Raw genomic sequence first — 20,541 nt, 5'->3', positions numbered from 1 at the left:
CCTATGCTGTGTTTTTGCTATTTGTGAAAATTGGCAAACAATAGATGGCGGAATATGAAAATGGACTATGACTTTCAGTTGAGAAAAGATTGGTGAAGCCTCAATTGAACTAACCAAATAGTGCTTTACTAGGGTTGGTGCTGTTTTCCACCGTTATACAAGCCACTGCAGTTTGTAGGGTGAGTAAGTGCTTTTCCATTAGCATCTTTGTTGATGTTTTTTTTTGTGAGCACAAACTTTTCTTTCAAACACTATGCATTTACTCATCATGCTCATCAGTAGTCTTGTAAAGTTGTTATTCCATAAATCTACTCTGTACTATTTTGCATCTACTCAATGAATTTCCTGTAAGTAAAGGTTCAGCTGAAAGGGCCTCTAGATTTATCTAAGCAGCTGACAGGAATCTAGCGCAGAGCTATTGTAGGAGAGAAATTACTGCTCTCTGGTTTTATGAATTTGTAGCTCAACAACTTGCATCGATTCTAAATGCCATCCTCAGTAGATGGGTAATCATGCACAGCTGGGTATTGATGATGTCATCAAATTGCACTGGAGAGTCCTGCAGGTACAAATTAGATTTTAAACCCCAGAAGAAACAAAAACAATTGTGTGGAGCAGGGCAACCTGACAAAAATCTTAAGAGACTGATTCTGTGAAGAGGTCCATCAAGAAATAAGTGCCAAGACACTTTCATGGCTAATATATATATATATATATATATATATATATATATATATATATATATATATATATATATATATATATATATATATATATATATATATAGTGTATAGTGTATATATAACACTTTGACCTGCAAAAATATAAATTTCATGTCACATCAAGGCTCATGGCGCGAAGTCAGATCATGACTAAAGAATTATATTAACTGTTTCCCTAGTTGGCCATATTGAACTAACTAATGTATGCACTTTCTAGTTGTATTAGTCTGTCATGTTAATACATGTAAATTTCAACAGAAAGTATTTTATGCAAATGATGCATGATGGCTTTCTACTGGTTGGAAGACTGGTGAGTAAGTGCAGTTAATTTTCCTCTTGTTCCATCTCGCCCTGCAGTTAACACCTCCCTGGATTTAGTAGTCCATATAATTGTTTTTAAATTGTATTTTTTTTTTTTTTAAGCTTTCAGTTATTAATGTTTGAATACAACAGAAAATAATCCTACGTAGATCTAAATTCTAAAGAATATTCAACATGTTTGCATAATAGTTAAATGCACTCTCTGCAGCAACAATAACTAAACTATCCAAATGAAGAGAACAGTTTGGTTTTGAGAACAGGCATGGCATAGAATGGCACGGTGTATTTCTAGCATGGGTGTTACTATACCTGGGTATGGACAGCAGACGGGTCAGTAAGGTCGGTTGGCATCCTTTGGCCGCTTTAGCTGCACCTTCAGCCTCTTCATGCCTATCTGAAAGCCGTTCATGGCCTGAATAGCGGCTTGAGCACTGGACGGGTTATCAAAACTCACAAAGCCTAAGACAAGAACACAGAACGGGAGAGAGATGGGGGCAGAGAAAAATGGGAAAATGGAACAACATACGAGGGGAGAAGAATGGGGGGGAGAGATGAGAGAGAAACAGGAAGATGAGAAAGGGAAAGAGATGGGGAGAAAAGACAGGCGAGATGAAAGAAAAAAAGAGGGGAGAAGAAGAGCCTTTTTAACTCTCAACAATGACACAACAATAGCTCTTTGTTTTCTCTTTTCAACGGATTAATTGAAAATCTTTGAATTAAAAAGATTACACAGAACACCACAAAGGGTAATAACACAGATATTAAAAATCAAACGAAGAAGAGCCATTAGAAACCGCGAGTTTAACTTGAGCAGAGAACAAAAAAACATGAAAAGGTGTTCAGAGATTAGAGAGAGAAAAAAGGAGTCTCATGTTGTGTGAGGATTTTTAGAGCAAAGTCTGTAAATGTTACCTGAGTGTTTGAGGCATGCAAGATTGGCAGGGCTGTGTGTGTGTGTGTGTGTGTGTGTGTGTGTGTGTGTGTGTGTGTGTATGTTCATGTACGTGTGTGACTGAGCGTGTATCTGAGTAAAGAGTAAAGGGTATGGGGGTCGTGACGAGATGCTAGGAGCAAGGTGTGTAGGACGGAGGTGCCTGCTGCTCTGAGTTATCACCTGGGTGTCGAGGCGGAATGAGCCCACAGCTTTCCACACCGGGACTCCTTGCCTGCTCTTATCTTACCTCTGTGATTGACGGCCCGAATTTTCCGCCTGCCAGCTGATTTGATCACACCGCTATGGGTCCAATTTAATTTGGGGGGAGAGGGCAGGCTTTTGTCAGTGCAGGTGAGATAAGGCTGCTGCTTTTACAAACCCTTTAAACAAACTGAGCAGGGAAGGGCCTGTCAGTTGGCAGTGATCCCCCTCCCAAAAAACACACACACAAACACACACACACACACACACACACACACACACACACACTATCCCTGGCTTTAACGAATCTCAATACCTCACATTTACATCCACATGCCAAAGAGGTGAAAGGATGCTGGGGGTCATAGTACGAGAAAGACTGCACTGCAATAAGTTTGAATGTTGAACCCATATACATTAAAACAATCTAAAAGCAGAATGAGATATTTGAAAATGCTTCCAGTTTTAGCTGTTTTTCTCGAGACAAAGTAACTGGCTGAATTTTCATATCTTTGATGGAGCACTGAGTGTGTGTGGTGCTATGAAACGCAATACCCCAGATGCTACTAGTGTTTGAGGTATGGCTCTCACAGCAGCCATCCATATTAGCAGAATGTCTGTATGTGTTGTAATGTTATGCATTTTTAATACAAACACACACAAAGTTGCAAAAGTTATTGGGTGACATTGGGGAAAAATCTAAGTCCAGGACCTGGTTGAGCAGCTGAGAATGCTACAGTACAGTAGTATAGTATATAAGTCTCACATTGCCATAAAAAAGTACTTATTGGGTAGTGATGCTGTGCATTGATGCTATTTGGTACTATGAAAATCCTTTTCTGCACTATTGCAGGGGTGGCTGTAGTGTTGAGGTCCTGGTTCAAATACGCTTATAGGCTTTGACAAACTGTGTCCCCTGCTCTGCTGCAACTACCAATGAACTCCGTTTGAACAAGTTAGTCAACCTCAAGTTGATCACTTGAAGCTGCTTAAAAATAGTGCTACAAACTTTACAGTTTTAATGAATTTCTATTGACTTTTTTTTGTGATGATTATTTTACATTTGCAAGTGTTGATTAGGAGATTTATTCTTTTAAATAACATATGGCTTAAGGGTGGCTGTTAAAGACTAAATGTGTTAAATTAACTGAGGATGGTGAATACGTGCACAGTAAATACATGAATGTACAGATAGAATCAACATGCACCGGCAACTTTCCTCAACTTAAAAGTGGGAATGAAAAAAAAAAAAGCGTCATCTCCGCATATAGATTTGGTGGGCTTCCTATTTTACGTGTGTGTGTTTTAGTCTATTCTTAGAGGACCTTTTGAAATGTTCAAGCTAAATCCAGGTAATTCCACCTAACAAGGTAAGATTTTATCCCTTCTAAAAGTCAATATTGAGTGACTAAATGCAGAGGATTAAGACTAATGTTGTATCCATAGAGTCCCAGGTTAGAAAATTCCACCGGATGCATGTCTTTTCGCCGATGTCCGTCTCCTTCCGCTTTCTTTGTGTTGAAATTTTAATTTTTGTATTTATGAGGACTATGGTTAACTGCTCTTCAGATCTCTGCAGGGTAAATCCAGACAACTAGCTAGACTATCTGTCCAATCTGAGTTTTCTGTTGCACGACTAAAACAACTTTTGAACGTACACGTTCCACCAAAACAAGTTCCTTTACCAAGGCTATTTTGCAGAGGCTCTGTGCGGAGTTTAGTGCCGCACATGACAATTGTGATTGGTTTAAAGAAATGCCAATACCACAGAGCACGTTTTTCTCCCATCCCGGAATGCTATGTGGACTAGCCAGACCCTCCTCCGCAGCGCTGTGGAGGAAGGCCTGGCAAAGTGAGACTAGATTAAACACAACCATTTAGTTCCTTAACAGTGAGTGAATATGGGGTGCACACATTTGCCTTATGGATGTTCTGTCCCTTTGGTGACTCAATAAAGCATCACTAACTAATAACACAGGCTGTTACCCATGTCACTGGTGGATTATCTTGTTACCTTAACCTTCTTAATTTTTTATTGCTTTCAGTTGAAATGTTATAGCCTGGCTCCGCCCTCCTACGTACTTCCGCTCAATTTTCATTTTCCTTCAGTACACCGTCTGGGTTTGCGGTATATTCTTGGGTTTTCTCCGGCCAAATCTTTGGCGGTCCAATCAGCGAACAGAGGGAGTGGCTGAGAACGATGACGTTGAGGTTGTGCGCTAGTTTGAGTTGTACACTGTAAAATATTACAGACCCATTTAGTTATGTCCACTTATTTCTTATTTTTAACTGAACGAGCTTATACAAGTTGTCAATTTTGAACTCAACTTTATGAGTTTTTGAGAGTTAAACTTGCATTTATTCGTTGGGTTGACTATTTAAAAAAAATTATGTGTTGATTGAACTTAGGTATGTAAGTTAAGTTATCAACCAATTGCAACTGGACTGCAACTGGTTCATTGGCTGGCCAATTCCCATGATGCAGGGCGGTAAATAGAGTTTTGTTAAAATTTGCTGAAAAGTTTGCAGTTTGTTCCAAATACAAATGTAACTTTATGAATTCCGTTTATTAAACGTGTGTTTAGAATGTAGTGTTTTGTTGCCTGGTAATTGTCATTGTTGTGCTAGTTTACATTTGTAACCATGAGTTAAGTGACTGTTACGTTTGGTAAGAGCTGGAGTATTACAGCATTAGACATTGAGCAGTAATAGGCTTCCTTCAGCCATTTATCTGCGGCGTGTCACTTCACTATTTGCCATTTTATTTCAAGTGACACAAGATCAGCAGAGAGGCTATTTTGCACGGGGCCCTGGGGTGGCCCCACCCAAGCACCCATGCTATCTCTGCTATAAATGTGGTTATGTTGTTTTAACTTGAAACTGTGAGTTGAAATAAAGCAGAAAGTTATGTCTGTTATACTGGTCAAGGAAGGTTTCTTGCATTATTAAAGAACATAAATGATTTGTTTTAACTTAAAGTATGAAGTTAAACCAAGTAATACAAAGTTGAATCAACTAAAAGAACAACTTTAACAAAACTAGAACACTGTAGTTACATCAACATCATTAACTTTAATTTCTAAGTTGAAACAAAGGCAGTCTTCAAATTGAGTGAACTTTGTTTTTCAAGGCAGCAGGGGAACTTGCATTTCCAAGTTAAACTGACTTGAAATTTATAACAGTGTAGTTCCGTAATGGCGGCGGAGAAAGATGCGTGCGAAGACATTTGGTCTGTTGTGGCAAAGCCCAAGCAAGAACAATCTTTGCTGAGTTTTGTTGGTGGCTATGATGTTGAGGCCCACCTCCCCAGCGGGGTTTGGGAAAAAGTTGATTTTCCAGCTTGCTGCGTTAGTGGTGAAGGAGTGGCTTATAGCGATGCTAAGCCGACGACCAAACGTTAGCAATTGGTTATGGCAGATCCAGAGCGGCTCTGGGCAGATCCAATAGTTTTAAACTTCAACAGAGTACCCGCCTTCAAGGAAGTTAACACTTGTCAATGGAGAGTGGCCAGACTCTCTGTACAAATGAAATGTACTTGAGTCTGGTAGGACCAGGCTAGAAATGTTATACAAATCCTCAAGTCTTTTCTTCATCTCACCTGCACACGTGTTTAATATCACACCATTACATATTCATATCCATTTCATTGCAAAGCAAATAAAAAAATCGGAACTAAACAGACATCTGTCTGAATTGACAGTGATGCATCCCTTAAGAGTATATACTCCAAATCCTACTTCAGAAATACATGCTTTAAAAGAACGTGCTTCGAGTGCTCCTACAGTGACCTTTTCATCATATTAAAATTTTCAAGCACCCTCCATCTCAAAGAGTGATGTCTGTTTATCTTCTCTCAAAATCCCCAAATGTAGTTCACCTGTGCTGCAGGGAAATCAGGCCATGTACGCATAGATGTTTTTTTTTTAACCTCACTAGAATCATTCTGCAGTGGCAAGCAATATTTCAGAGGTATTTCATTTAAATGTATTAATAATATTAACTAAATATTTAACATACTGCATCTACTAGAGACTGTGATGTGCTGCTTTTTGAAACATTGTAAATCAGTTACTTTTCATTTAGTCCTATTCAAATTCACACTACAGTGCTTTGGAGATTATCTCCTCAACTAACAGTAAAGTCATTGGCTTTCTGTCAGTTTGTAAAAAAAAATTAAAAAAAAGATGTCTATTTGGTATCTATCCTTGTTTTCCCACACCAGTGTGCACAAGGCCAAGTGTGTAAATTTTTACAATGCACAATTCATCAGTCTAGCCATCTATTTTTCTACATCTCTATACTGTATGTAGATATATATAATACAGTATATCTACACACGTACATGAGTCTACAGTGCCCATTAACCACATCCTCAAGGCTAAACTCACATTTTTAAGATGAAGTGTTCCAAGTTCTTAGAGGCCTAATAACTTATCCTCCTTAATGCACAACATCATGTGCCTAATTTGTTAATGTCTTACAAAGGAGCCCTGGGGCTTCTGCTATAAAAAGTAGGGAGAAATGAATGGGGGGGGGGAAATCCCCACAAAAGAATCATGGGTTAAATTGCTGTTTTTAAGCCAAGATCTTAATTACAAGCCGTGGAAAAAATAAGCCGGTGAGACTGATGAGGTCACCGCCCCTTTGCCCTTCCCCCTTGTTGACTGACGGATAGTGATAGCAAGAGGCATATGTTTCGAGAAGAGCACACAGAGGGAGAGAGAGTCCTGAGATGGACAGAACAAGACAGATGACGGAAGAGAGGAAGAGAAAGCCTCATAGACATGCCATGTTGAAGGGAAACTGAAAGAAAGCCAATGCTGGGAGTGTCTCTCTCTCTCTCTCTCTCTTTCTGCCTGTCTCCTGGGTGCTGCTGTCCAACTGAATCAACAGTATGGCCCACACCAGTCTATTATTATCTCTTTAAGCCCATGGATTCCACCTGCACCGCCTCCACCCTGATGAACTGGTTTGCTGTGTGGGAGGCGAGAGAAAGGAAGGGTGGGGTGGCAGGATGCTGCTAAATTGCCCGGCAGGAGGACTGGGGGGCGGGAGTGGGGGAGTCTGGGGAGATGCTTTTCTCTTGGGTAAGGGAGTCTGGGAATGGCAGAGAGGGGGAGATGGATCCGGATTGTATTAGGAATGGTGTGATAGAGTGATGAATGGATGTGTGGAGCAAATGGCAATTGTGGAAAGATGTTTGGGTCAGTAGCTATGTGAGGGATTCATGGTGGGTTTAGACATGTGTTGTTTTAGGCAATTAGAGCGTCCACCTTTTCACGCCACAATCTCTCCTTTCTATTGCTGCGTCCCGCCTGTGTGATGGAGCCAGGGAGCACCTGTGCATCGCTTTGCTCACTTTTTTTTTTTTCTTTTCACTGTTGATTTTTGACTCACCAAAACATTTGCTCTGATTGGTCGCTCGGTCCACAAAGACTTTGGCAGAGATGACGTTACCAAAAGGCAGGAACATTTGCATGAGTTCTGCATCTCCGAACTCCTGGGGCAGGTGATAAATAAACAGGTTGCACCCTTCTGGCCCTGGTGATGAGAAAGAGACAACAGGAGGGTTACATTGGGAGCATAAGCAGTGAGAGAGAGGCCATAATAACACGTGGAAAAATGACATAATAGTGCAATCACAGACTGATCTCATGAAGTGGCGGATGGGTAACACAGGACTTTCACCCAGGAGAGCAGAGATCGCTTCCCGCATGTGACGTTTCTTTCGGTTGGGATTAGGAAAAGAACAAATGTGGAATGTAAACATCACACGTTTGTTCTTTTCCTAATCCCAACCGTTTCTTCTTTTCAACTGTTTCTTCTTTTCAACCGTTTCTTCTTTTCAACCGTTTCTTCTTTTCCTAAACCCAACCCACGTGTGACGTTTCCTATACCCAACCGTAGCCTCGCAATAACACGCCACGTGGCTACGCTGTGACGTTGCAGACTGCCGTCCGCTGTATACAGGGTAGACATACACATGGATAGCTCAAAATGCGTACAGATAACACGCCACTTGGCTTTAGGAAAGTGGCATGTATGTTTACGTGAAGTCATGATGTCATGTTGGCAATCATGACAATAATCCAAGCAACAAAAAATGCTGATTATGTTTCATGTAGCCCAACTATTAGTTGTTTTAAACCTAGTTAAGGTGGAGTGCACACACCTTAATCTTATTTTTAAAGTGTTATAAGGTCACACACATGGTTTGGACAGCTCTTTTTGTGGTTTCCATTTGAATCCCATTTCACATAACTATATAGATAAGTGGCACTTAAAAAAATATATGTTAAAAAAATACAGTTCAATTTGACTATTCTCTGAGGCAATTGGAGTGCACATGTAAACAGCCGCAGAGAGCAATAAAAGAGAAAAACAGCCAGAGAAAAAAAACAGAGAGGTTGATTAAAAGAGAACGATAAAGACGCTTGTATTGAGAAAGAGAAACCCTGAGACACAGAGGAAGAGAGAGGGGAGGAGGAGGGGGTATAAGCCAAGTTTTTGTTCCAATTACTCTCTGACAGTAGGACTGTCTTCCAATCTCTCTCCATCCCTCCACACTCATCCACCCAGCTGCCACATATTGTACAGGCCAATCTGGAGAGAGAGAGAGAGAGAGAGAGAGAGAGAGAGAGAGAGAGAGAGAGATGTGATGGACTCGGGGACAGTATGCTTGCAGCTGGCTGCCTGGCTAGCATTCTCTCCTGTTTCATTGCTCTGGGTGATAGCATGTTGAGATGAGAATGGGGCTGGTGAGAAGGCTGATAAGGGCAGGAGTGGTGGCTGGCTGTACTGCTGCTATGCCTCTGCGAGATAGAGGACACACACACACACACACACACACACACAGGTAGACAGAGTGGGGATTTTTTTTTTGGTAACAGTTAAAGGCTGAATCTCAGTTCTGTCGGTTTAGGTCTTAGATAATTCATGCTTTGAAAAGAAGTGGTTTGTTTGAGGGGGAAAATATGTCCCCAGCTGGTGTGTAAGGGTGGTGTTAGTTTAGGTGAGCTGCACAGTTGTTTCACTACTCCTTACAAACAAACACCACTTTTTTGTTCTTCATAAAAACATTTCTGCCTTTTCCATGTAAGTACACCATGGGTGCACGTCAGTTACCATGTGCCTGGATATAGGCATTAGTATAAAATCATACAGTCATACATCTTATAAATCCAATACAGAATAATGTATTTACATATGCATATTTATATATATACATACATATAATTTGAAAGGAAATCACATTTTACACATCTAAGTTAATTTATAGGTCTTGGGGAGTACTACTAGCCTGGCTCCGCCCTCCTATGTACTTCTGCTCAATTTTCATTTTCCTTCAGTACTCTGAAGTCTGGGTTTGCGGTACATTCTTGGATTTTCTCTGGCCAAATATTTGGCGGTCCAATCAGCGAACAAAGGGAGTGTCTGAGAACGATGACGTTGAGGACGTGCGCTAGAAAGATGCGAGCGAAGCCATTCAATCCATTGTGGCAACGCTGCCGAATATCCGAATATATTGTTCTTGCTTGGGTTAAAGCCCGAGCAAGAACAATCTTTGAGTTGTGTTGGTGGCCATGATGTTGTGGCCCTCCTCCCCACGGGGTTCGGGAAAAGTTAGATTTTCCAGCTCTCTCCATTAGTGGTGAAGGAGTTGGTTAAGGCTGTAGAACTAGAACTGTTGGCAGTTAGAGTTGCATTGTGCGTAATGGAGGCACTATGTATCTCTAGAATCAATTTTGTTTTCACCTAGGACCCCCTTCAAATTCCTTTTCTTATGTCATTACAGTCAGTGGGGATGCATTTAACCCAATACTAAATATGTGTCTGGTTAAAATAATATTCTTTTGGATTTGTTGACACACACACACACACACACACACACACACACACACACGGAGAGATACAGACTGATAGATCTTATTGTTGCAATTGTTAGCTTTCAGAGGGAGGTTGAAGCTGAGGCTTGACTGTATAATCAGGTTTAGGTGCCTCTTGTTAAATGGCAGAGCTGCAGACTGTGGCAGTGGACTGAGACAGGCTGGGAGTGCAGCCAAAACCCAGAGGAGGCCAGAACTCAGACAGGCCTCTGGCTCAACTAAGAATAGCTGTGTGTGTGTGTGTGTGTGTGTGTGTGTGTGTGTGTGTGTGTGTAACCATGACTTCTCTAATTCTTGCTAATGATGAAAAGGTTTCAAGGTACTGAGAGATGATATGTGCTGTGTTTTTCCTATGGTGTGAAGTTATGCCTCCATGTAAAGTGAATAAGCTGCTGACGTGAGTATAAGTTTGTGTCTATCTGAACTTATGATATACTTCACCACTGTGACCCTGGCATGCACTTACACAACTGAAAAAGTGCAAACATTTACTAACCTTTCCTCTTGGCAATGTTTGAGACACTTAATTTCAGAGTTCCTATATTGAATATTCATGCCACTCTATGCTGTCTCATACAATCATATAGATGAATAATTGAGACTGACGAGTGGCGTCAAAAAGAGTGATTTACCATCACAGTATATCCTATGCTTTATTACATCTGATGCTGTGGCATAAGAACGAACACTACACTAGGAATGGTAATAAATGATTATGCATGCAGCTAATTAATCTGATGAATATTTATAACCACTTAAACACATTGTAATGGACTGATTAAGCAGTCCAACGCTGCGAGTTTGAATTAGTGCAGTTTTTGAATAATGACAGAGTAACTTTCCATCTCACTGCTAATGTTCTTCTCTTTAAATGGGGAGCCTTTTTCTCACATTTTCCCCAGCCAGCTTTTTCCCTCCCTCGCTAATTCAAAGCAGCACAGCTACATTAGAATGGAACATGGCAATTATCACCTTTTATCTTGGGTGGGCGCGCTTGCTCGCTCTTACCTTCCCTCTGTTGCTGGGGAATGATGGTTGGTTGCTGTGGGAACGCTTGGCTGATTGGCGCATAGGCGGCAGGGTAGGCTGCTGTTGCAAAGGGAGAACCAGAGTGGAATTTTTCACATCTCTATTTTCATATTTGACACAACAAAACTCAAATCATTATTCCATTGTTCATTTGCGTCCTCTAGACATTGCATAAATAAATTGCATTATGACTGGGAGCCTGGGCTCATTTGGCTGGTGGATCACTACACAAAGAGTATGGCAAAAGGGGAGTGGAGTGAAGTTCAACTAAGCAGACGCACAAAGAAAGAGGGGCAGACTTACTTACACTGTGTTAATGAGAGCTGATGTCAGGCAGAAAGCACTGTGGTTATGAGAGGCCTATTTCATCTCTTGTGTAGGAGGCTATGGCAGGTTCTGATCCTCAGCTCTTGGTGTACTTTTGGAATTAAGATTTTTTGTGTGGGTGTATAATCAAGTCAACTGAAAATCCTTTTGCAATCCTAATGTAAAGTAACCTAATCCGGGAGGAAATTGGCTGGTCATCCAGCTATCTCTAGCTGTCATAGTGTCTACTGATGTGGCAAACAGAAGCGGAGAGGGGAGAGCGAAAGGGACAGATGGAGCAAGTGAGGGGAGGTAGGAGAGACAGATCACCTGCGTAGTGTTGGACGCCAGCATAAGCCTGTTGGAGAGGGTCGGTCACCGTTGGACTCTGTGCTGCAGAGAGACAAAAAGAGAGACAGAGAAAGGGGGGTGACAAAGAAGAAAATGAAAGCAGAAGAGACAAAGAATGGTCAAGACAGAGACAAAGAGAGATATACAGTAGAGATAACGTTAAAGAGCAAGACCGAAATTGGATTAGCTGTAGAGAACCATCGGGGTACGATCACACAAGGAGTGGGAGAAATGTGGATTGTCATATCTTAGTTCTTCAAAATGCCTGTTTGCCCCAGATGTTTGCATCAAATATTAACAACATGCCAAACAAACCACTTTGTAGTTCATTACAATTGCAGCTGCCTTTGCATAATGCAGAGATGGGGTGTGTGTGTGTCTGTCAATTCTTCAGGAATCAGTCCCAGACAACATTAAGAAGCCGAGGACGGGCTGAGACACATCAAATTAACCATAATGGACTGATGGATGAACTGATGGATTCATCATGATACTAGGGCTGGCTGCTCAGAAATCTGCCGAAGACACTGTTGATTGACCCTCAAGCCTTAAATGCTTCAGTTCAGATCAGAAAAAGATGTAATGAGAGTGTAAAGTAAAAAAGGACTCTTGTCAACTTTTAAACAGTTACCATGCGATATACAGTAATTCAATTTGTCACCACTGACGTGTTGAACTTGCATCGTGGCAATTAGGTGATGTTCTTATTCTGATCAAGAGCAGCACTAGAATAATTCATCATATATCATCACCAGTACAAGCAGCGAATCGTTAGTGTCAGGGTCAGAGCAACAGTCTCCTGACAGAAGATGTTACTAATATATCTCATGTTTCTGTTACTGTATGCAAACCTTGATTGGCTCACCTGGGTAAGGGTGGATACCATTGGTGTAGATGGGCTCAGAGGCGGACTGCCCATTGCTTTGAGGCGGGAGGGCACTGAATCCGTTGACCCCGATAGGGGTGGCTATGCTGGGCACGGCTGTGGCAGAGATGCCCGGGGGTGTGCTGGTGCCTGCAAATAGATATACTGTAGAGTCATTACGGAAACTGCCGAGTGCACCCTTCAAATGCTGCACAACCAAAAAAATAGAGGTACAAGAGAAGTATATATTTTGTACTGAAATGTACTACTATATAACAGCCACATAATGGGCCCTCATGATCACAAATGCATACATTTCGACCCACCATGAAGGTACAGTGTAGTTTGGAAAAACCTGAGGTAGGTGTGAGAGGGGGTTCACAAGGTCCTAATTCAGCCTGAACAGTTACTAATATCAGTAGCAAGGAAAAGGCACTCATCCATCACTGTAATATAACATAATAAAGGCAAAGGTACTCTAAGCTCTAAATATGTTCTCATTATAGCCTTGTTTAAATTTATATTTCTTTCACTTTGGTACAAAACTGCCCTATTGGATGTAGAGACCTGTGCAACTTCTGACCGCCTTTCTTTCTTGTAGTGATATTCCATCTGTCACCTTGTCAGTCCCCTTTTGTGCTGATGGTTTTTTATTATTTTTCTAATCCAGGTGAAGGGCATTTAAGTCATGTAGGATTATGTTTGATAGGCATTACCTGGTATATGTAGGCCTTGTGGATTACAAATGCTAGGTACAACGTCAAACCACTTTATTTAATACATCTGCAATGACCCTGCCTTCAGGCGGCCTGCCTACTTAGTGTCGAGCCATCAAAGCTCCTCATGACAAGGGCCAAAAAGATAGTTCAGACCGGGGTCCAGGATTATCGCGCACAAATCTTTGCTCTTATATTGTATAAGCCAAGGACTCTGCATCCAAAGTCATCGGATTGGCCGTGTTCCCAGAAAACACACACTGTCACAGAGACACAGAGGGAGAGAGCGACAGACAGACAGACAGACAGACAGACAGACAGACAGAGACAGACCGACCGACAGACCGACAGAGAGATAATGAGAGAGAGGAGCAGAGAGAGAGACTATAATGTGGCTGCCAATAATTGTCAAGGAATGCTGTTCTCCCATCATGCCCCCTTCTATACAAGGCCCTGTTTCCTTTAATTCAACACTGCCGATGTTTTTTCCAGCCCAGAAAATGGAGCCTACATCTTAAAAAATGTAACAAGGGCAAAAGCAGAAAGGCCTTGAATGAATACATTACTACTGCTTCTATAATTCTTGCTAATGATGAAAATGTTCCAGGGCAGTAGTGAGTAATGGAGAGAGAAGCCCTGCAAGTGTGTATTTGTTTGCACGTGTCTCTGCTGTTGCACCCCAGTCAGTTGGTGTGTGTGCGTGTGTGTGCCTGCCTGTTAGTGTATACCTGAGGACGGTGTCATGGGAGTAGCCACCAGGCCGTTGACATTGAAAGCTGCCATTTGCTGCATTTGCGCGGCAGCGATGGCTGCCATGGGGTTCAGGTAGGACCCTTGCGTTGCTGCCATCAGGGCTGCTTGCTGTTGCATCATCTGCTGTAGGATTAAAGAGCAGTGGGGAGAGAGGCGAATGGCGGGAGGGATGGAGGGAAGGACAGAAAAGAAAAGGAGGGTGAAATAGCCGCAGGACCAGAGCATGTTTATTCACACATCTCTGTTTGCTTGGCCCATGCCTTGTTCTTGAACAGAGTGGTCTGTGTTGCCCTGCAGCGTTGCTTCCCAGCAAGTATAAAACCGCTCTGGCCTTGTGCTCATTATACTACACAAGATAAAGGTTATGCGGTGAAATGAGTTTAGCAAGCTGGAGACTATGTATATCTATATGAACCGTATATGTATAACTCCGCCGCAGTGGCAGAGTTAGTGGAAAGATTGTGCGTGAGTGGGCGATTCTCACCTGTCAGGGTGAGTTGTTAGCTACTGTGTGAGTGTTAAATCTCACAGACTCCTAACTCAGGCTGTGACTTTCATGTGTGAATAGGAAATGGGAGGTGGAGTGGGGTGGGCAGGCAGGGAAAGGTGTAGGGGGTGAGCAGGTTTGGGTTCTTGGTAATGAAGTGCACCTCTGTTTGAGTGTTAAGGCATACGGTATGTATAAGTAGATGAAATGTTAAAGAGGCAAGCTTGGGTAGGCAGTTTAAATTCACAGAGAAAGTCAGGGAGTGTGGGAATGGAAAGTGAATATGAAATGGATGCTCACGACTGTATGAAAGTAAAACAGTGTGGTGCCGAGCATACATGATAAGCAGCTTCCCTGGACAAATGAAGGGATAACAAGACACAATACAAAAGCAATCCAGCATTTTCTGTAAAACCTCTGTAAATGTGGACTCTGACAGCAATTTAATGGTCTGAATCACTTAAGGAGTTGTTTGCTGGGAGTGTCACATGCCTAGTGGGAGAAATAGTGAATTCAACCTCAAATCACAACAGTTTTCATTTCCTTTTTTAAAAGCTCACCGTCTCCTCCCCCGCCGGGCTGAGACTTACAGCATGAGAGTAGGCGCCATAGGCCCCAAACTGGATGGTCATGGGACTGAAGATGCCGAGCTGGCCCGCCATCTGGTGCATCCTGCGCAGAGTCCTTTCCTTATCAGTGTCTGCAAATTTGACCACCAGACTGGATGAGGCACCCTAGAGGGGCACGTATATTTACAAGGTTAGTGAAATATGCAACTAAACTTACATTTATTTTCAATTTTCCATTTTTAACGTGTGTCAATGGAAATTGTTAAATTGGACACTTTACAGTCTATTATAATACTTTTCAATGACTGCATGGAGTTAAACAAAAGCAAATTAGCATAAAAGTAACAGTCTGGATATAAATATAATAAGTCAATTGGGCTGTCGAAGTTTCAGCAGAGTACGACAACTAATGATACCAACTTTTGCAACAACCATGGTTACTTTCAATCAGCAGCGTTTTGCAGATTGCACCTGCCACTTCAGCTGGCTAACTAGCTAATGAGCTTGTTGTTTGTTAACCACAACTGTTTGTGAAAATCCTTAGACTGAATAAATAGTTGTTCCCTGGGAAAGAACTGAAAGAGGAAAACAAGGCAATATTAACACATTCTGTAACTACAGTAGTTTGGATCTCATGAGATCTATCATCTCATGAATACTGATGTCACTGACTGACATTGTTACATAAGCCTGACAAGTCTATTGCTCTGGTTAATACTGTATGTGATGCTTTAACTGGAAGTGTGCAGATATGTGAACACATTCAACACGATCAGTCTGTCCATTACCTAAATATAGGCCATTTAGAAACAAGGTTGCCGAATGCATGCAAAACATTTGCATCTTTTAATGTGTGGTTAAAAATAGCTTGTTCACAATAGGTGTGTTTCCATTGGATGATTACTTAGAACAAAATGTTGGCTCCATAATAAAAAGAAGTAGACCTGATTTGTATCAGTGCATCAACCTTTGTTCATTGTACACAACATTCAACCCTTTAAGACCTAATATCTGTAACCCAAGGAAGCCAGTGGACGTGAATGTGCACCTTTCGTGACTGCAGTCATTTAGCTGTCAGTGTTAAATGGAAGAGAATAGTGAGTGATATTTGCTTTTGTGAACTTTCCTACTCCACTGTATACACTGGGAGTGAACTGTGATCCTAACCAGATCCCACAGGAGTCCCAGTCCCCCAGTGGTGAAGCTCCACTGAATACTGTACTGGCTAATTAGGTCTGACAAAAGCCTTCGGCATGTGGAGGGCGAAGTATTGACTAATGGCTCTGCCTTATGGCAGATATAGTTCCGTATTGATGTCCATGCTCCTGAGTTTGCATCCAATTAAATCATTTCAGACAGAGACCAGAGTCAGTTCCTCATGTGACATCCAGGCAAGGAGAGAGGTGGGTAGAGTGTCTGTGTGTGAGTGAGAGACAGAGAGATAGAGAGGGAGAGGGAAGATGAGGAGGCTGCCAGGCAGCCACAGACACTGTCAGGAGGACCAGGCTCCTATTTAATTAAAGGCAATGCATGCTGGGAAAGAGCACGGAGCACCACCAGGACAGAAGGACACAGGCAGCCAGGGGGCAGTCAGGATATGATTAGTAAGATCATAAAAGCAAAGACATGGGGAGAAAAGGACTCCATAATCACAACTTGGATTCATCTTTAACAAAATGTCTCATCCTGACAGTGTCAGTGCAAATTCAGGCTTTGATTTAGATTTCCATATTTTCTTTGGGTGTAGAATTCAAAAATGTGTAAATAAAGCAGAGCTATCCAAACAGAAAATCCTAGTAACAAACAAGCATATGCCTTGTGAGGCTTAATGTGGCAACTGCATAGTACGTGTATTCAGCCACTGAACAAACACAGCCTCAGTCTTGCTGTTGTGCAGCCTTACTTCATGCTATTTCGTAGTAATTCATACAAAAGTGTGCTATTTTTGTAATCGCTTCATGAAATTTTAAACAGGAACAGCTAAGCGATAGTGCCATTGAGATGGCACTTTGCCTGGTTGGTCTTGTCCTTTGCGGTTTGGTTACTCATGATTGCTGCAACAAACCTTACATAATATCTAGTCATATCATTATCCTGCCAAAATGTATTGTTTTATTGGATATTACCCTAACATCAGTTGTATCCTTTCCGGAGCCAGTTTCTATTCTAATCTATTTTTTCTTTTTTCTTTAAAAAAAAAAGACATATGCATTTTTTAAATGCAAAAAACAAACAAGCTCTTGTTCAGAGGCTTTGCAAGTAAGCTATTTGACTAACCCATGTGGAAAGTGTCTTACAAACATTTTATTAACTCAACCAAGAGAATGTGTTGGCTGTAGATAACTGTGAGAAAGAGGCTGAGGAATGAAGGAAGGCATCAGCATGGACCCCAGGGACAGTGTGTGACCCATCTGGTGTTTCTCCCTCGATGCCATTTCAATTAGCTAAATCAATACTCTGATGTGGCGGCGTTAACGGCACAGTTTTTCCCTTTCTAATTTTATTTTATCCCACCCCCTGAGCTTTTTCAGTTCTTTCTCAGCGTTGTGGGCCAGTTGAAGGGACGGGCTGTTGGATTTAATGTGACTGGCACTGAGCAAACATTCTCCTCCAGCGTGTTCAAGCCTGCCCACAGTACGGGGGCACGGCATTTGGATCACATTCATTTTCTGCTCTGTGTATGTGTGTATTCTTACATTCATTTAAAACCTCATGAAGAATGCATTGTGAGCATCGGGACTGTGAAAGCCTGAGGCTGCCTGTACTCACTGCACCGTGACTCAAGATCAGGCGAGCCTGGCCTGGTCTGGCCTCTCCCAGCAGAGCGCTGTAGACGACAGCACGGGAGGAAACCCAGGCTGCAATGTCTGCACTGAACAGACTTGGCAGCACCATTAAAACACTACAACAGCCTCTGCCGGTGTTGTCAGCATTGCCACTCATGTCAGAGCCTAGTATTTCTGACTTTCATTGCATAAAAGCCAAAATATCCTCTCTAAAAAAAAATTGAATTTTCTCTCATCCTCTCCCCCAAACAGGTGAATTTTATATCCTCACATCTCAAGTGGAGATATTCGGAGTAGATCCAAGGCCTAATCAGATAAAGCAGATTTCAGAGTGTGATCTCCCTCACAGATCAAGTGATCAGGGATCAAGAGTTTCTACCCACATAAAGAGAGTAATATGTGGCCAGGCAATGAAGAAACAGGTGACAGCAGACAATAGGCACTGGATGCAAAGCAGCCACTCCCCACTGGTAGCAGAAAATCACAAGCTGACAAACAAACAGAATAATAACCTCCACCGGCATGACTCCTATACCTGGAGAGAAAATGAATTTGCTGAATTTGATAAGGGCCAACAGGGAGCCTTCACTTTTGACAGGTACAACTAAGGAATTTGTCACGGGTTCAAAAACTAATCTAATTTCTCAAACAACACACTTGACTTGTGAAAATCTCCCATATTGGATTTTGTATAGGCCGCAAAATGTGTAGATGAGAAAATACACAACGGTAATTGAGGGATTAGAACACAACTACACCAGTGAAATGGCATTATGCTTTTATCTCTGCATTACTGTGATACAAAGACACTGGTGTTAAGTGTGTGCTAACAGGTAAACAGACACTCCTCTTCCATCCTCTACAGAGGCTTACAGCAATAATTCAACGACACACTCATTGAAGGGAAAACTTTCATTGTGAAAAGCATACTAATGATTACCAACAAATGTTCTACGAACCTACTTTCTCCCTCATTCAGCAAACATGAAACTTGTCTCTCAAAATTGTCTCAGGTTTTTACAGACATATTGACTCTAAAGGTGTTAATCGAGAATCTGTAAAAAATGAATTGAATACACCATAACAAGTTTGTTTGGTAATTGGATGAACCCTCCGTTGGCTTCGTATTCAACTCTCTAAACCTTGCTACATCTATGCTAGCCTCATGGGAGGACTGTCTCTCATTAGCACTGGATGATGCTGTCTTGGTCTGGCCTTGCTGTCCACCACATACTGCTGCTGCTGCTGCTGCTGCCACTGAGCACTCTGCATCAAGCCGAAAGACACAAAAGACCAACACTGACATTCATAACGATATTTCTCACTTGGTGTGTATACTGCGTTTTGTAAATAACAGTTTCCACCACAATATGTGAAGAGTGCAAAAACACAAAACTCCATGTAGTATGTCAGCTACAAGCTTGCTGAGATTCTACAGTGGTTTCATGTGGCATTTGATGAATTGTGTGTTACAATGACTATGCTCTCTGGCTTGGTCTTATCTCTCATTAATCCGGAACTATAGTATCACACACATGCACAATCTTGTTGCTGCCAACACCGGCAATCTCCACAGGCCCTGTCAGCCACGCTGTGACACCGAACATGACAATGTCTGCAATTTGCTGGGTGCTGTCTGCCTGCCCCCGGCTCTGCCATTTGAAGTTTTGCCACCTGTGCCTCTGCAGCCTTACTGTAATTCAACAGATGAACCAGTGAGAGTGCCTATTCTGTGCCCAATCACCTTTTTAAGTTAATTTTGGAAGCACTTGCAATCTGCAATAAACATCAATTAAAGCTATGACCCGATCTATCAGTGCATGCCCTTCGGTGGCATCCATTGCCCTTAAGCTTCATTAAAGCCTTTCATTTTGGGCCAGCGTATTTTGGTGCAGGTATTATTTATGGCATGTGTGTGTGTGCCAGGTAACACAGATGCTGGAGAGAGAACATTAAGAGGGAGAGAGAGACAGAGAGGGGGTGAGAGACAACTCTTTGTTCAAGGTTCATCCAGACCTCACAGCTGGCAGCAGGCAGTAAGCAGAGAAGCCCACTCTCTGAATCCTGCCTCCTGTTAGTCTGTTGTTGACGACATGTGGCAGTGATATTATCCAAATTAACTGCATCCCCCATCGGTACCAAAGCCTTAGTTGGATACTAATGGCCACCTTGCCTATTAATCTGAGAGGAAGGTGGATTTGGGGAGAGGAGGATAACAGGTGCAGGGATAGAGGGAGAGAGATATGGATAATATAGATTATTAATGAACTTTTGGATAGCTCTTGTTCCGCCCCAGGTCTGTTTGTGGCTCCATATGTTGCATTGGACAGTTCATCTGCAGCAGACCTCAGGTGGCTCAGTGGCCCGACCTAGTGTAACTGTGCCTGGGCTACAGTAACACAAAATACACAAAGTGTGCATAAGTAGTCCGCATGAGCCAAATTTTGATCTGTGCAAGAAAACAAAACAAAAAAAACAGCCCCAGAGGAGTCCAATTGTGTAAATCTTCTGAATGTAAACATATTCTGTTGATTGAGTCAACAAGATATTTTGAGTACAAGGTAAATATCTTGATTATAATCAAATTTTAGTAAGAGGCCCGTCATAATTGTGCA

The 20,541-nt window shown here is 42.0% G+C and overlaps 1 protein-coding gene across 1 annotated transcript in view; it reads right to left on the bottom strand.

Annotated features, from left to right (window-relative positions):
• Positions 1 to 20,541, bottom strand: part of celf6 (CUGBP Elav-like family member 6) — a 140,394-nt gene that overhangs the window by 4,572 nt on the left and 115,281 nt on the right. The window contains exons 6-12 of the mRNA XM_028600501.1: positions 15,162 to 15,305; positions 14,060 to 14,204; positions 12,616 to 12,765; positions 11,730 to 11,792; positions 11,073 to 11,150; positions 7,576 to 7,719; positions 1,353 to 1,502 (exon numbers count right to left, since the gene is read on the bottom strand). Coding sequence (XP_028456302.1) covers positions 1,375 to 1,502; positions 7,576 to 7,719; positions 11,073 to 11,150; positions 11,730 to 11,792; positions 12,616 to 12,765; positions 14,060 to 14,204; positions 15,162 to 15,305 — 852 coding nt within the window. The 3' untranslated portion in view covers positions 1,353 to 1,374. The remainder of the gene's footprint in view (positions 1 to 1,352; positions 1,503 to 7,575; positions 7,720 to 11,072; positions 11,151 to 11,729; positions 11,793 to 12,615; positions 12,766 to 14,059; positions 14,205 to 15,161; positions 15,306 to 20,541) is intronic.

The sequence above is a fragment of the Perca flavescens genome, chromosome 1 (genome assembly GCF_004354835.1).
Source record: "Perca flavescens isolate YP-PL-M2 chromosome 1, PFLA_1.0, whole genome shotgun sequence".
Classification (NCBI taxonomy): domain Eukaryota; kingdom Metazoa; phylum Chordata; class Actinopteri; order Perciformes; family Percidae; genus Perca; species Perca flavescens.
The sequence above is the reverse complement of the archived record's forward strand: the minus strand, read 5'-3'. Positions and strand labels throughout refer to the sequence as shown.